The sequence below is a fragment of the Pan paniscus genome, chromosome 9 (assembly GCF_029289425.2).
Source record: "Pan paniscus chromosome 9, NHGRI_mPanPan1-v2.0_pri, whole genome shotgun sequence".
Lineage (NCBI taxonomy): Eukaryota > Metazoa > Chordata > Mammalia > Primates > Hominidae > Pan > Pan paniscus.
In genome coordinates this window covers 61,148,446-61,166,520 of record NC_073258.2, presented here as the reverse complement: position 1 = coordinate 61,166,520, position 18,075 = coordinate 61,148,446, and the positions used below count along the sequence as shown (strand labels likewise).

The window sequence follows — 18,075 nt, the reverse complement described above, 5'->3', positions numbered from 1 at the left end:
ACTGACTTTCAGTTTGCCTTTATTCTACATTTTGTCACAACTACTAAGGAGGACAAAACCTGCTAACTCCCCTAACCACATTAAGTTTGAGTCCAGCCTTTTTTGGAGTGATTAGCAAAAATCCCATCTGAATACTGATGAAGAACGCAAGATAGAAAGAAAACCACAAAAACTGCTAAACTTAAAAGATGCTAAATGTTTAAGCTTGCACAAACATTAAGTGTTGACTCCCAAAGAAATCTTTCCCATCTAAGTAGCACCACAAGTCACCCACTTATAGCCCCCAATCACAGGAGACATGCTCGATTCCACTGTGTTTCTCACACTCTGTGTCCATACCATTTGTATGTTTTAATATCCTGCAAAATATATCCTCAATTGTACCACTTCTCTTGACCCTTGGCTGTAACCTTTCAAGTCAAAAACAATTTTCACCAACTTTCTGGTCAGCCTGTTACTGCTATGTCTCCAGGAAATTAACAAGATTCTTTAACCCAGAGACATTGTTTCTTCAATTTCACAGTTGCACAAATCCTTGTCAAAAATAAAAGATTGTTATCCATCTTATCTCCCTTTGATACACTGTATATCCCTGAAATCATTATTATTGGAATTAGTGAATACTTATATTAAAAGTTAATTTTAAAAACTTAAGATTTTTCAAAGTATCAGACATTAAATGTCAAAAATTAAGATCTAAAACCAAAAGTATCTGGATCAAAACCTCATTCTGACATGTAGAGATTTTGGTCAATTGAATTCACCATTGAGACTTTTTAGGTTGAGTTAATGAGTACCTGCTTCATTACTGTAGTGATTGTTAAATAAATGCATGTATCCTATTGCAATGAGGGCAACAGATGGCTATTTTTTAATTTTAGGTTCAGGGGTACATGTGCAGGTTTGTTATATAGGTAAACTGCGTGTCACGGGGCTTGGTGTACAGATTAGTCACCCAGGTAATAAGCATAGTAACTGATGGGTAGTGTTCTATCCTCTCCCTCCTCCTACCCTCCATCCCTCAAGTAGTCCCTGGTGTGTGTTGTTCCCTGATTTGTCTCCACGTGTACTCAAGGTCTGGCTCCTACTTATAGATGAGAATATGCGGTATTAGGTTTTCTGTTCCTGCATTATTTCACTTAAACGATTATGGCCTCCAGCTCCATCCATGTTGTTGCAAAGGACATGCCTCATTTTTATGGCTGTGTAGAATTCCATGGTGTATATGCACCATATTATCTGTACCCAGTCTACCATTGATGAGCATTTAGATTGATTCCATGGCTTTGCTATTGTGAATAGTGCTGGGACAAACATGTGTCTTTATGGTAGAATGATTTATATTCCTTTGGGTATATAACCAATAATGGGATTTCTGGGTCGAATGATAGCCCTAAGTTCTTGGAGGAATTGCCACCCTGCTTTCCACAATACTGAGCTAATTTACATTCCCACCAGCAGTAGGTAATTGTTCCCTTTTCTCTGCAACCTGGCAAGCATCTGTAATTTTTTTAACTTTTTTATAAGAGCCCAAAAATATTTTTTAATTGGGATTTATATTTCCAGGAGTAGTCAAAAATCTACTAGGGTTTATCGAAATGAAAGATTAGGCCAAGTGTCCTCACCCCTGTAATCCCAGTACTTTGGGAGGCCGAGGTGGGTGGATCACCTGAGGTCAGGAGTTCAAGACCAGCCTGGCCAACATGGTGAAACCCCATCTCTACAAACATACAAAAATTAGCCAGGCATGATGGGTGCCTGTAATCCCAGCTACTCAGGAGGCTGAGGTGGGAGAATCATTTGAACCCGGGAGGCAGAGGTTGCAGTGAGCCAAGATCGTGCCCATTGAATCCCAGCCTGGATGACAGAGTGAGACTCCATCTCAAAAATCAAATAAAAAAGAAAGGTCAGGCCAAGTCATGCTGCATCTTTAATTTTACTCAAGGTGGAAAGAAATAAAAATAGTAAAAGAATCACATATATTCAGATGACAAAATTTTACTGTCATTTTCATTTCAAAAACAAAAGTATTCAGTCCCTTCAACCAATCCCAGCTCTTTTCCAGCTTCAGCTGTCTTGGGAAGGATTGAAGGTCAGGAAACTGACATAGTTAGGTACCTGTTAGTCAACCAAGCCCAGCAGCTCAGCTAAGTTATTTAGCAGTTCTAGACAACTCAAATTTAGATGTCTTTGTATTCTCTTGGAACAAAAATCCCCATTTCTAGAGGGGAAAGAGAGGTACTTTCAGATTTAGCAAAAATAAATTGTGTCTAAAGAGGTGGAGAGAGACCTTTTTCACATTTTCTTGTGTCCATGAGTTTTTCTCCCTCCCAGGAGCAAGAAGTCTAGCCATAAGAATGTTCTGCCCCAACTACGTTTTCCCTGTGGAAGAAGACTGACCTTGCTTTGAGTAAAGATCATTTGTGTGCATGCATCCCTGCTCATGTATGTGGTACTTTCTGGTTCAGGCTCCCTGGAATGAATTTGGCACCTGTACTCTTTTACAGTATACTCAAAGGCACAAGACTTCACTTCCAGAGATATACTAAGCAATTTAAATTAAGAGAAGAATTAGATATCTTTCCACCTGGGATGCAAGCTGTGATCAGCATGATCTGAGTTTTGAGCACTTTTGTGTTGGAATAAGCAGCTATTGTGGAGCCTGCCGTCCCTCTAAGGGATTTTCACTGGGCCTGGGACACTGTGCCATATGGAAGCTGGGAGCCAAGTTGTCACTCGGTTCCAGGTTCTTTATTAGAAGAAATCATTTCCCTGTTCTGGGTACACAAGGCACATTCCCTGTATTGCTTAAGGTGTGGGTGTCATATGGCACTTGGCTGGTATCGGTATAGGTATACCCACCCCCTGTGGTAAGGTATCAGGGTCTTTGCCTACAGCTCCAGAGGGGTGCATGCATCCCCCACTTTGCATTGGCTATCAGGAGGGACCTACATGGGAGACTAATACACACAACAAATGCTGATTTTGCTTCATCTTTTCTCCTTGCTTCACCTTTCCTTCTTTCCTGACACACAAAAAAAGACACTGGTTCCAACCAGTGCCTTGTGTGTGCCAAGTCATCCTTGGCAACTCCAAGATAGATTCAGTGGGTCTAGATATGTGAGCTCCCACTCCTGGTGCTTGGCACTATTATCTTTGCCACCCTCCATGCAATGGGAATTCTTATTTGGGATTCATAGCTGGATCTCCCTACTCGACATTTTGCCAATCAATTCAGGAGCCTCAAAAGGAAGAGCAAGTCATCTTGTTCACTAAGAAAATCTCCACCAAAGCACTGATGGTGGGAAGGGTGGTGTGACAGTGTAGTTGTGGCCCTGTATGGTTACAACACTTTCAGAATTAGGCCAAAAAGCAATTGAAATATTTTCTTCTAGGTTCTTGCTTTATCAAGGTAATAGAAAAGAAATGCACAATGTCAAAATAAGTTTACAATGTTTCCTCATGAGACATTATCAGGAAACAGAAAAGAAAAAAGCAGCATAGAAAGCCATAGATGAAGGGCTCATGGGAAAATCCTCCTTTTGAGTGCATTATAAAAGAGGGAGACTTCAATATATTTCACTGAGACACGGTTACTAAGCATAATGGGTAAAACTAAAGTGAGCAACTAAATCATAAAAATGCTGAATGTTAATTCAGAAAAGAACACACTGGGTATGGGCAAGCTTTATTATGTATGAGCTTGATTTCAGAGTTAGAATGGCAATTTCACTTAAAATTAACTCATTAAAAAGTGTGAATATCATGGTATAGATATGTTATTCAAAACTCCAAAATGTAGTGAAACTGGTAACAGATGTTGCTACTCATCTTTGTACAGACACATCAACAGTATTGATGAAACTGGTTTTCAGACAAGATGTATCACTTGTTCCCTTGCTTTAGGGAGGAGAGGGTGTTATAACACAGGCATTATTGATACAGTGACTTCTTGGATAGTTGCTCCTGTAGGATAGGGGGGAAAAGCAGTTAAGAGCTGCTTAAATATAACCTTACCTAAAAAGAAAACACGTTCAGAGAACTCATGGGTGCTCAATTAGAAGTAATGCGGAAAAAAAGAAATCACATTTCTACCCTATAATGTAATCTATGGAATTAACCAGCTATATCAAATATAACCATTAGATATTATGCTATTAGAAGTGATTAGCATCTATGTGTTGGCTAGATGACTGCCTTTCTGAGACTATCAAGTAATTACATCATACATTTCAACTTTGATTTTAAGTGGTTTTCAGATCTCTAGAACAAAGCTTATTTCTTTATGAAATGTCAACTTCAAGGCTATTGTCAATATGCACAAGTTTTCTGGCATCCTTTTAAAATAAGCTCAGTAGAAAAATCCTGATTAAAAAGAGTGTTTTCTACAGGTATTAATCTTAGGAAAAGTGCGAATTAGATGTAGTGACTTCCTCTGAATTTAAGCCTAGTTTACCTATCTGCCTACTTATTTTATACACATATATGTATATAGACATGTTTTTCTGCAAATATTAGTATGAAATTAGAGATCTGGTATGGGCCTTCTATGACAACAATTTCATTTTGTCACAGGCTATATTGAAAATGAACAGTTTAGTACCTGAGAGAATAGGTAAGGAAACTGACCAGTATGGAAGCTATTCATGTTCATGTGCAACAAGAAAATTATAACTATATCCAAGTACAGACTACGGTACCTAATTCTACAGGGTTCATATTAAAACCAGAGCAATTTCAGCATGCAGCATTCAAATAGGAATTTACATTATTGCCTTCCTTAAAGTTATATTTAACAAATTGTGGTTAACTATAAAATAAACAACCTTAATATTCTCACCTTATTAACACTGTTAAAATTAAGTGTCCATGTTTTACTTTGTGTGGGAGTTGGTGACTCTTGTCCTTTTGTTTTTTGAGGGATTTCTTTCAAGGTGTGGGCATCAAACCCACTCATTCCAAAATGCATCACAGAGGGGAATTTAAGCCTAAATGCAGAGCAAACAAAAGAAAAGCACAGGATTAATAGCTGTACAGATTTTTTGTGGGAAAAATATGTATTAGATAGGTTCGTTATAAGTGATAACCCAAAATAACTGACTTGTGGAGGAAAGGCCAAGTAGCTCAGTAAATCTAAATAAAGAGTTTGTAACAGAACCTTGAATAGGATGGTACTTAGTGATCCAGAATTGATCGTTGACTTGACTTTGAGGCTCCGGGGTCAATAAAAGTTTTGAAAAGCAAAATGATTGTTAGATGTGACAAACATTCTATCTATGCTGAATGGACTATGACTCAGCCAAGCCAGGCCACACACACACATCCCAAGATTAGAAATTGAAAACAGAGACCCATACGTATGCAAAAAGATGCTACTACCAAAATCTTAGGCAGGAAATAGAGACATAGACACACCCCATTCCAAGGTTAAAAAGGATTTCACCACCTTTAACTACCATCTCAACCCTTCCCCAACCTATCTTAGGAGTTGTAGTGTTTATTCCCACTGCTGGTCTTTCCTTCCCTGCATGTAAGAAAAAGGAATGTGGTTTGCTCGTCTCCCAAAGCCAGCATGTAGGCAGTTCCAGGAGAATGATTCAGATTCAGAGTACATGTGTAAAGGGAGGCTAAAATCTCATTCAAATTTTCTATATCTCTTGTTGAATTTAGAAGGGCTAATATGTCCTGGCCTATTTGATCTGGGAGAAAAATGGACTGCGAATAGACAAGGCATAATAGCCTTTACTTCTATAATCTGCTATTGAAACCATTTTTTTTTGAGAGCTCAGTGGATGCCTATATAGACGGCAATATAGTTCAATCCCATCTGCTAAGATTCCCCTTAAGATGGCCAGCACCAAGTGAGAAATCCAAGGATCAAATCTGATGTTCATGATAGACCCACTCAAAAAGTCATTAAGTGAGGAAGACCGGCATTTGGACCCACCGTGGAGAAGGCATCTATGCTCAGTGTTGGCCAAAAGACCCCTACAACAATTTCAGCAAAGAGATATTTTCTCTTTTCATGTCTTAATACCATTACCCTATCCCAGCAAACACAGGAAAAGTAGGGGAAGAGAATAGATTTTAAAACCACAAAAAGATCACATTTAAGAATCTACTCCAAAACTCAAACCCCAGCGTAGCTGGAACTGGAAAGAAGGGAAGGAAGAAAACTAAGTATGAAAATCTAGTATTAAGTTGTATTCCACTAGGCTTCACAAGTCTAATAACCAGAAAATGAACTTCAAGATGATGTCAAACATTGAGGAAAAATTTACATTGCATAAAAGCAGTGATTACACGCCAGGTGCAGTGGCTCATTCCTGTAATCCTACCACTTTGGGAGGCCAAGGCAGGTGGATCACTTGAGGTCAGGAGTTCGAGACGAGCCTGGCCAACATGGTGAAACCTCATCTCTACTAAAAATGTAAAAATTAGTCTGGCATGGTGGGGTATGCCTGTAATCCCAGCTACTCTGGAGGCTGAGGCAGGAGAATCGCTTGAACCCAGGAAGCGGTGGTTGAAGTGAGCTGAGATCGCACCACTGCACTCCCGCCTGGGCAACAGAGTGAGACGCCAGCCGTCTCAAAAAAAGAAAAAAAAAAAACAGTGACGACGAAACTACTTTCTGCAAGTTTAGACTATCTGATAATTAAAAGGTGAATATGACAATATCAACTGCAAAAAGGCAACTAGATCTCAGGAATCAGAAGTAGGAATTTAAATGACATGTAACTTATCACCACATTTATATGCTCATTGCCTTGACTCCATTGCCATAAGTACCACTTCTTTCCATGATCCAAAAGGAGGAGACTAACGGCTTTTTTTTTTCAAAGACAATCTCACTCTGTCACCCAGGCTGGAGTGCAGTGGCGCTATCTCAGCTCACTGCAACCTCCACCTCCCAGGTTCAAGTGATTCTCCTGCCTCAGCCTCCCAAGTAACTGGGATTATGGGCATGTGCCACCAGGCCTGGCTAATTTTTGTATTTTTAGTAGAGACAGAGTTCCACCACATTGGTTAGGCTGGTTTCGAACTCCTAGCCTCAAGTGATCTGCCTGCCTTGGCCTCCCAAAGTGCTGGGATCATCTTTTTTTTTTTTTTTTTTTTAATATCATAGCCTTTACCTGCTTAGAGGCTGACAAGTTTACAAAGGCTGTTTGAAAAACTAATTGGCATTGTCCAAGTCAGGTGCTAACCCCTGGGTCAATAAAGTGGAAGAGGATAGGAGGTGCCTATAACAATATAGCAGCTAATATTATAGACAGAGGTTGAGAAGACATTGGGGGCTGGAAGAACAAACATACTTTCTCAGATTAAAAGAGGATACAACAGAGGTACATTTTCTACCCCGTTCCAGGAAGTATGGGGGACTCATACCAATTTGTAAAAATTCCTCATGGTCAGGGAAGCATGTTCTTTAAAAAAACAAAGACTACCACCAAAATCTTAGCCAGGCAAGAGAGGGAGACACCCCATTCCAAGGCTAAAACGCAGTTAGATTCCACCACCTTTGGCTATCATTTCAACCCTTCACCATCCTACTTTAGGAGCTGTAGTGTTCATTCCCACTGTTAAATCTTTCCTTCCGTGACAGTGAGGAAAAGGAATGTGGGGGCGGGAGTGGGGAAAATGAGAAAATTACCTACTGGGGACTATGCCCAGTACCTGGATAGCAGGGTCAATAGTATCTCAAACCTCAGAATCATGCAATGTACTTATGTAACAAACCTATATATGTACTCCCTGGATCTAAAATAAGAGTTAAAATTTAGAAAATTAAAAATAAAGGTTAGAACCACTTTAAGATCAACATGAATGTTTATGATATTTAGCTACTGTCTGGTTAACAATTGTGTTTATCCTGATGTAGCAACACTGTCCATTAGTAAATCTTTATTACAGAAAATTCTAAGTCTACACTGTGCAAATGTTACCACTAACCACATGCTGCTACTGAGCACTTGAAAAAATAGCTCGTGCAACTCAATTTTTTGTTGTTTTAATTTTAGTAATTTACATGTAATATTACCAGTGGCTACTGGTTACTATATTAGACAGCAAAGGTTTAGAGATGACTGGCGAAGTTGGAAGAACAGAGGTTCCTTTTAAAAGCTGATTTCAAGTCATTCCTTGCAGGGTGCCTTAATTTGGTCTGACCTTTTCCACCCTTCAAGAAGTGAGAATTATATATTATAATTATATATATAATAAGGATATATATACATTATATATATAATAAGGATATTAATATATATTATATATATAATAAGGATATTATATATATATTATCCTTATATAGTGAGAATTTGTTTGAAATCATCCTGAACAGCTGAAAATGGCATTGCTAAGTTGCAAATGAACTTAGGTAGTCAAGATAAAGATCAAATAGATCATTAAGACATAAATAAGAGCCCAGAGAAATCCAAGCTTATAAGGTCATTGATATAACGAAAGAGTCAGAGCAATTCAAGGATGAAAGAAATTTCATTTCAGTTAATGGTACTGTATCAACAGGATGTCCCTATGGAGAGGGAAGAATCTTGACCTTTCTTACATTACATGCAAAAATTAAGTTCAGATGGATTATAAACCCAAATATATTCAAAACCATAAAACTTCTAGAAGAAAATAAGACTTGGCAGTAGCAAGGAATTTTACGACAGAACAGAAAGCAATAACTAGAAGGAAGAGTCTATAAATTAAACTCCAAAATTAAAGACGTCTGCTCATCAAAAAACACATTAAGAAAATTAATAAGCAATGTGGGGACTGGGGCGAAATACATCTGACAAAGTCCTGGTCTTTAAGATATGAAGACCACTTACAACTCAAGACAGATGATGCAGAGTAAAAATGAACAAAAGACATGGCTCACAAGAGACACAAAAATGGCCAATGGGCACTAATAATTAGTTATCAGAAAATGCAAATTAAATACGACTATGCACCTATTTAGATGGTTAGAATAAAAAACTGACATCAGAGGGTGAAACCACTGGACTCCCATACATTCCTCGTATTAGTGCCAAAAAGGACACCTTATTTTGGGAAAATATTCATCATTTCTTACAAAACTAAACATACTCTCCCTATGATCAAGCAGTCCCATTCTTAGGTATTTAAAGGAAACAAAAACATACACCCAAAGATATGCAAACATATGGTGATAGCATATTTATTCATAATAGCCAGAGACTGAAAACAGCACAAGTCTTCATCAAATAATACATATCTAATGAAATATACCACTCGGCAATATAAAGAAACAAGCTACTGGAATATACAACATAAACGAGTTTCAAACATTCTGCTGAAAGAAATAAGCTAGACACAAAAGCATACATGCTGCGATTCTATTTCTACAAAGTTATAGAAGAGACAAGAACAGTGAGGTGTGGCTGCAGGAACCAACTGGGAAGATCCACTTTCTGCAGCAATCAGTCTTACTCATGTCAATAGGGTTTTATGTTAAACATAAAGCTCAATTGACAAATGCATTAACTTGTGTAACATTTATATATTAATTGCATGTGAGTTTTTCTTCAAATAAATTGTTGATCCTTAATTCATGATACACATGCTGAAGCACTTAGGGAAAAGTGTACTCATGTCTTCAATTGGAAGTGCATCAAAATTGATAGATGGGGAAATGATTGTGTAACAAAGTTTAGCAAAATGGTAGAATCTAGGTACTATATATAAATTCCTTCAATTCTGTACATTTGAACATTTTCCTTAGAATTAGAGAAACTTTAGAAATTTGTGCCATACACATCCCTCCAGGGCATTTTTATACCTGCATTCTTAACAGAAACATCTATCAACCAAATGATAAATTTAAGAATGTGTAAGAGAAGTAGCTATTCATACCTCTTCACAAAGCAAACCACTGGAAATTCATAGGTAGTATGCAACCTTGGTTTGTAACTGATCTCTGATAATATGGCGTCATCATTTGTTTGGAACATCTGAAACAATTGAGAGTTTTAATACTAGAAGGCACTAAATTCTTTTGGTGGCTTAATGATCTTAATAGAATCTGCTTTAGGAAAATCTGGAAATGGCATTTTACATTAATTTAATAGATATAAAATAGTAGACCTCATGAGAAATACTTTATTCTCCTTTTTCTCCTTGTCCTTCAACTTCTTTACCCCCATCTCTAATACCAGATGGGGGATAGGAGAAAATAATTGTCTCTGGGTCTGTTTTAAAGTATATGTGCTTTTTCCAAAGTAGTACAATTGCATATATCATAAACAATGTTCCCAGCTATTAAAATCTGACAGCAGATGGAGGTAGTAAAACTGAGAAGGCACAGGCCGTACCTTATGACTTTGAGACAGAGTTTCACTTATCACCCAGGCTGGAGTGCAATAGTGCCATCTCAGCTCACTACAACCTCTGCCTCCCAGGTTCAAGCGATTCTCCTGCCTCAGCCTCCCAAATAGCTGGGATTACAGGTACCCACCACCACACTCAGCTAAATTTGGTATTTTTAGCAGAGACTGGGTTTAACCATGTTGACCAGGTTGGTCTCAAACTCCTGACTTCAGGTGATCCACCCACCTCAGCCTCCCAAAGTGGTGGGACTACAGGTGTGAGCCACCATGCCCAGCCCCTTATGACCTTTTTAAAGTCCCTTATCTGAAATGTCCCAATTAAGTAGATAAGCACCTGGTCCTATCTAACAATTGATCACTGCAAGAGATAGGAAGATGCTTGAAAATTTTAATTAGGAAGGAACTTTTGATACTATGTAGCCCTGAAAAAAAAATTCAGTATATGTTTTAGGGAAAAGCATCATGGCATTTACAATTTTCTTGATCCCACAAGAAGTGATAGGATAAGAAAACTCGTAGTTAAATGACAACAGTCTTGTTACAGGACAGTTATCTCTCAGGTGTATGTCGCCAATTCTAATTTCTGTGTTGTTATCAAAAGGCCTTATTTTCATTCTGACTAACAACCAATCATCAGAGCACATTGCAGTTATTGCTAAAAAAAAAAAAAAAAAAAGAAAAAAATCCAAAAAGTAATATGGTAGCATACTTCCTCTCAAGACATTACACTATCAGTGCTGACAGACAAATATAACACAAGCTACATGGGTAGCGTTCAGTCTCCTATTAGCCATGTTCAAAAATAAGCAGGTATAGGCCAGGCACGGTGGCTCATGCCTGTAATCCCAGCATTCTGGGAGGCCGAGGCAGGTGGATCACCTGAGGTCAGGAGTTCAAGACCAGCCTGGCCAACATGGTGAAACCCCATCTCTACTAAAAATGCAAAAATTATCCAAGCATGGTGGCGCGCCCCTGTAATCCCAGCTACTTGGGAGACTGAGGTGGGAGAATTGCTTGAGCCCAGGAGGCAGAGGCTGCAGTGAGTCGAGACTATGCCACTGCACTCCAGCCTGGGCAACAGAGTGAGACCCCCATCTCCAAAAAAGACATTAAAATTAAAATTTAAAAAAGCAGGTATAGTTTAAAATATATTTCATCTAAGCTAATATATCCCAAATATGATCATTAACATGTAACAAAACAAAAATTGAGATTACATTTCTTATACTAATTTTCTGGAACTGATGTGTGTTTTGTATTTGTAGCACAATTCAAATTGGCCACACTTCATGTGCTCAAAAGCCCCTTAAGGATGGTGGCTGCTGTGCTACTCTGTACTTTACATAGCTGCAAAAATCCACAGAGAGGTTAGTTGGTTATTTAATTTCTTTGCAACCATTTATTCATATTTAGAGTGAACGTAGTCATTACTATCTACCTTTTAGGGTTCTGTGATGATTAAATGAAATAAGGCATATAAAAGATCTTGGAACACTGCCTAGAACTTAAATGCTCAATTAATGTTTATTAAGGTAAAAACAATTTAATGGTCTTTATATAAGACACTACCACCACCAATTCCTTCCATAGAGATAGATCTCCATCCATCCATCCTCAGTATCAATTAAACTAAACCTGATCAGAATTTAATACTATATAAAAGATTAGGTTTCAGAGTCCAATCTTCTCATATTAACCTGAAGAAGCTGTGGCTATATCCTAGGAACATTTTTACAATATCAGGCACACAGGGACATTTCACATTTTACCACTATCTCTCCCCACCCCTAGGGGAAAAAAAAAACACATCTTCATCTCTTTATCCCCATATGGCATGTATTTGGTCTTCAGTATGAATTTTAATTAAATAAGTGACTAGTCCAACCACATAAGACATTGACCCAGGTTTTAATCTCAGGACAGTTGGCAGTATCCAAGGATCTACAGAACTCTGTCTTCCATAAAATGTTTGGCTTAGAATGAGCCTTATTTGGCCTAGAAACCTGAGGTTACCAACTTGATACATGCTTTTTGGGACAGCTAGAAGAACAGAGACACAAGTACAACATGGAACTCAGCATTTAGAATTTTGAGAAACCATTTTCCTAGAGAGATTAATAGCATAAGTTATTCATATAAGAAAGTTGATAGATACTGATAGTAAATACAGTGATGACAGCTGCAGAAGTGAAGTTTAGGGTGAGGATGAAAAAAATCTGCAATCCACTTACCTCATAGCAGCAGGACTATGGTACAATGTCCTTCTTGGTCCATGTCGAAATGGGAATTGTAATTAGTATCAAGTCCCTCCTTTTATTCAGACTAAGAAAGGAGCTGTAGCCTATGTATTTTCTGTTTGTATCCCAAGGATAGATATATTTATCTTAAAAAGCAAAGCTTTCAGGGCCAGGCTGTCATTGAGGGGTTAATATGTTAGACCACAAGCCTGTTCCCATGGGGATTCCCACATTTATTGTCACCACATTAAATAAGAAGTTCTGCTGTTTATGTACCAATTCCTAGGTCAAATTTCACCACATTCTTTTTTTTTTTTTTTTTTTTTTGGAGACAGAGTCTTGCTTTGTCACCCAGGCTGGAGCGCAGTGGCAGGATCTTGGCTCACTGCAACCTCCACCTCCTGGGTTCAAGTGATTCTTTTGTCTCAGCCTCCTGAGTAGCTAGGACTACAGGCATGCGCCACCACACCCAGCTAATTTTTGTATTTTTAGCAGAGACAGGGTTTCGCCAGGCTGGCCAGGCTGGTCTCAAACTCCTGACCTCAGGTGATCCACCCCCACCTTAGCCTCCCAAAGTGCTGGGATTACAGGCGTGAGCCATGGCACCCAGCCTATGTTCTTGTTATTGAGTCTAACAAAGAAAACCTGAGATAGGACAGATAATCTCTTCATTTTCCAGATAAGAAATTAAATGCTCAAACCATTAAATTACTTGAAGAATCTTAAGTCTGGTACATAACATGGCTGGCCCTAATACCAATCAGACAGTGATCTAGGCCATCAGTAGTCAACTCAGTCATTGCTGCAATCTAAACAGTGTCTTCTTTGTCCACTGAACATCTGTGTCTTAGGAGAGGTAGGAGTGAAAAAGTGAGAATTAGAATAACAGTAAGTGCCCGACTCAGGTTTCAGTTAATTATTCTCTATTCACAGAGAATTCTCTATTCTCTATTAATAATGCTAGTTGGTGAGTAATTTGTCTAAAGCCTTACTAATCAAAGTCTGGTCCACAAATCAGTAACATCAACATCACCTTAGAACTCATTAGAAATATTGAGTTCCAGATCTCATCTGTAACCTATTGACTCGGTTTGCATTTTAATAATAAGATGACTTACATATACAAAGTTTGAGAACTGGTCTAAGAGGTACCAACATTCAGAGCTGCAAGATGACCACTGAATATAATAAAAGCAGATAAAAACATGTGAAGAGAAGGATAGATGAGAGGCCAGATTTCTTTCACATAGCCATTCATTCAATTTTTATATAACTAACACTTTCCAGTGCAAGGATGGAAGATGCTGTGTGTGCCAAGCATTATGGCTAGACCACAGTTACAAAAATGCCATAAAAAATAGATTGGTAGTACTCTGGGAGCAGGAGCTAGGTTTTGTTTTGAAAGATGGAGTCTCCCTCTGTCTTCCAAGCTGGAGTGCAGTGGTGAGATCTCAGCTCACTGCAACCTCCACCTCCTGGGTTCAAGTGATTCTTCTGCCTCAGCCCCTGGAGTAGCTGGAACTACAAGCATGTGAGAGGTGACAGCGTGCTGGCAACCCTCACAGCCCTCGCTCGCTCTCTGCGCCTCCTCGGCCTTGGCGCCCACTCTGGCCGCGCTTGAGGAGCCCTTCAGCCCGCCGCTGCACTGTGGGAGCCCCTTTCTGGGCTGGCCAAGGCCGGAGCCAGCTCCCTCAGCTTGCGGGGAGGTGTGGAGGGAGAGGCGTGGGCAGGAACCGGGGCTGCTCACTGTGCTTGCAGGCCAGCGCAAGTTCCGGGTGGGCGTTGCCTCCGCGGCCCCACACTCGGAGCCGCCTGTTGGCCCCCGCCCACGCCCGGGCAGTGAGGGGCTTAGCACTTGGACCAGCAGCTGCTGTGCTCGACTTCTCGCTAGGCCTTATCTGCCTCCTGGCGGGGCAGGGCTGGGGACCTGCAGCCCGCCATGCCTGAGCCTCCTCCCCCACCATGGGCTCCTGCAGCGGCAGGAGCCTCCCCAACAAGCGGGGCCCCCTGCTCCAGGGTGCCCAGTCCCATCCACCATCCAAGGGCTGAGGAGTGCGGGCACACTGCGCGGGACTGGCAGGCAGCTCCACCTGCAGCCCCAGTATGGGATCCACTGGGTGAAGCCAACTGGGCTCCTGAGTCTGGTGGGGACTTGGAGAATCTTTATGTCTAGCTAAGGGATTGTAAATACACCAATCAGCACTCTGTATCTAGCTCAAGGTTTGTAAACACACCAATCAGCACCCTGTGTCTAGCTCAGCGTTTATGAATGCACCAGTCCACACTCTGTATCTAGCTACTCTGGTGGGGACTTGGAGAACCTTTGTGTCCACACTCTGTATCTAGCTAATCTAGTGGGGATGTGGAGAACTTTTGTGTCTAGCTCAGGGATTGTAAATGCACCAATCAGCACCCTGTCAAAACGGACCAGTCAGCTCTCTGTAAAATGGACCAATCAGCAGGATGTGGGTGGGGCCAGATAAGGGAATAAAAGCAGGCTGCCTGAACCAGCACTGGCAACCCGCTGGGGTCTCCTTCCAAACTGTGGAAGCTTTATTCTTTGGCTTTTTGCAATAAATCTTGCTGCTGCTGTTTGGGTCCATGCTGCCTGTATGAGCTGTAACACTCACTGCGAAGGTCTGCAGCTTTGCTCCCGAAGCCAGCTTGACCACGAACCCACCAGGAGGAACAAACAACTCCAGACGCGCTGCCTTAAGAACTCTAATACTCACCACGAAGATCTGCAGCTTCACTCCTGAGCCAGCGAGACCACGAACCCACCAGAAGGAAGAAACTCCGAACACATCCGAACATCAGAAGGAACAAACTCCGACACGCCACCTTTAAGAACTGTAACACTCACCGTGAGGGTCCGCGGCTTCATTCTTGAAGTCAGACCAAGAACCCACCAATTCTGGACACACATGCACCACCACACCTGGCTAATTTTTGTATTTTTAGTAGAGATGGGGTTTCACCACGTTGCCCAGTCTGGTCTTGAACTCCTGAGCGCAAGTGATCTTCTCGCCTAGGCCTCCCAAAGTGCTGGGATTACAGGTACTAGGTTTTTTTTTATTTTTTATTTTTTTTCTGAGAAAGAGTCTCACTCTGTCGCCCAGGCTTGAGTGCAATGGCACGATCTCAGCTCACTGCAACCTCTGCCTCTCAGGTTCAAGTGATTCTCCTGCCTCAGCCTCCTGAGTAGTCAGGATTACAGGCACGCACCACCATGCCCGACTAATTTTTGTATTTTTTTGTTTAGTAGAGACGGGGTTTCGCCATATTGGTCAGGCTGGTCTCGAACTCCTGACCTCACGTGATCTGCCTGCCTCGGCTTCCCATAGTGCTGAGATTACAGGCGTGAGCCACTGCACCCGGCCTACAGGCGCTAGGTTTTTAACTCATTTTACTCCCTAAGTTTCCCTAGATTCATGTAATGTGACTAAAGTACACTTAGGTCTCAATCTCATCCCTAACTACATACCCTAATTTTGTTCTCAGGGAATGGTAATAGAGAAAGACCCACATACAAAAAAGACATTAAGGCATTGAAATCTCAAAGAAAGGTCAAACAAACTCCGGTGTAACAGAGAAGCCAAGTCTGATTATGAGAAAGGTAATCGCAGGTTTGAGATTTGATACTGGGTAGCCCCCCACAAATCTTATTCACTCTGAGAAGTACAAAGAGGCAGTCATTAGCTTCGGTTGTTAGAAATCAAGATTATATGAAACGCAGCAGTGGTTTCAGCTGGTTTCAGGTTTGGCACTGGTTTTCCTTAGAAAAGGGGTCTCACAAATATGTGCCTTAAAGTGCTTCTAAGCTGAAATAAAACACAAGGCTGGGTTTCTCAACTCAGCCCTATTGAGATCTATAACCAAAGAGATTTTGTGGTTGTTGGCTATACATTGCAGAATGTGTAGTGGCATTCTTGACCACTATCCACTAGATACCAGTGACAAACGCTGTTGTGACAGCCAAAAATCCCTCTAAACATTGCCAAATGTCCCCTGGAGGGCAAAACCACCCGCTGAGAACCAGTATTCTAATGTAAAGGTAGAAGAGAACCAGTGCATGGTTACAGAAACAGGAGAAAGTCCATAGGCTGCTTTATTTGGCAAACCTCTCACACTGACATTAGACACAGCCGACATCACTCTGGCGCACTGAACCAAACAGCTATTCTCTCATTACCTCACGGTAATTCCAACACTAAGATTTGAGTGTTTTCATTTCACGGGGCCTCTCATCATCTTATTTTAAGACACTATACATTCCTAGTAATTTTTTCCTGGCAGCCAAAATTAGAGAGACTTCAAAAGTAACTTGCCCAAGTTCATGCAGCTAACAAGTACAATGCTGGGGCTCAACTGTTTCCCAAACTTCAGTATATAGAGGAAGCAATTAGAACTCATCCAAATTCAGCTGCTTACTCTCTATATAATTTTCATTCTATCTCTCCAGCACCATGGATCGGCCAAGAGAGCCTGTAACCCTCCCCAGAAACCCAGAGATCTCTAAGGTAGTCCTTCCTTTCCCTGGTTCTTTCAAATTATAGGAGCCCCAGTTATGTTAGAAACATGGGTCTCACATAAGAAGAGGGATAATGGCATAAGATAAACTAAAACTGGAGAACTTTCAAATTGGCTTATAGATAAAGAAAACTGAGCACAGTTTATGTGACCAGAAAGAGTAATTTTTTCTTAACTGAGTAATAGAAACAGGCAGCCCTACCTGTTGGTTTATAATCAGGGGGAAAAAAAAATCTCAGCTTTTTACACAGCAGTGTTTTAGAAAGTAATCTTATCAGTTTAAATCACCACCTCTGAAGATACTTCTTATGCATACCTGGGTTGAATCCAGAAGAATTCCAAAACAATAAAGAAAAGAGGAAGGACCTACCTAAGAGCACAGAGGTCTTCATTGCTCCAGACTCCAAGACACAACATAGGAAACAAGAAATGGCAAGGAGCTGGGGGTTCCTTGAGTGCTTATAAACCTTTGGCCACATTCAGCTGTCTGCAATTACCCTCTGCTGGGGCAGCCCAGGGAAACCCCTTAGCATCTTCTCAAAACATGGCCCATCAGCTGGCAGTAGCTGCAACACTTCACCTGTGCCATAGGCAACCCGGGAGCTTGTTAGACGCAAAATAACAGGTTTCACTCTAGACTTACAGTATCAATCACAAACTGCATTTCAACGAGATTTCCAAGTAGTTCACCTGCATATTAAATTTGAGAGGCATTTTTCTTAGCATAGCTTTAGTCTGGGCCACTTGACTACCGACTTCTTAAAAATTATTTTAAAATTAGAAATCATGATGTAAATAAAGTTACTCAATCTATTATACATCTCTAGGTATATGGATGTGTCTCAGTGAAGTCCTACACACCTACCTGTGATACTTATTAATTAAACTGTAAGGAACAAGAGCCCTAGGATTTAAAAAGCATCAGGAGACTGACACAGGTGACACATTTGTGATTT

At 40.5% G+C, this 18,075-nt stretch overlaps 1 protein-coding gene across 1 annotated transcript; it reads right to left on the bottom strand.

Moving 5' to 3' along the window:
- Window positions 1–3,672: 3,672 nt before the first annotated feature.
- OOSP4B (oocyte secreted protein family member 4B) lies at window positions 3,673–17,722 on the bottom strand. Its single transcript, XM_034934203.4, has 5 exons — window positions 17,490–17,722; window positions 10,826–11,007; window positions 9,880–9,977; window positions 4,841–4,988; window positions 3,673–3,966 (listed from the first exon to the last, which is right to left on the bottom strand). The coding sequence occupies exons 1-5, from the start codon at window positions 17,596–17,598 to the stop codon at window positions 3,934–3,936; spliced, it is 570 nt and encodes a 189-aa protein (XP_034790094.3). The 5' UTR covers window positions 17,599–17,722; the 3' UTR covers window positions 3,673–3,933.
- Between the last annotated feature and the right edge of the window lie 353 nt (window positions 17,723–18,075).

Excerpts from the sequence above, each read along its gene's own strand:
- OOSP4B (XM_034934203.4), bottom strand. The coding sequence starts at position 17,598 with ATGTGGCCAAAGGTTTATAAGCACTCAAGGAACCCCCAGCTCCTTGCC. Across the intron at positions 9,978-10,825 it reads CTTGTGGGATCAAGAAAATT|ATGTTCCAAACAAATGATGA; the intron begins GTAAATGCCATG and ends CAATTGTTTCAG. Across the intron at positions 4,989-9,879 it reads GTGGTTTGCTTTGTGAAGAG|GCTTAAATTCCCCTCTGTGA; the intron begins GTATGAATAGCT and ends CTCTGCATTTAG.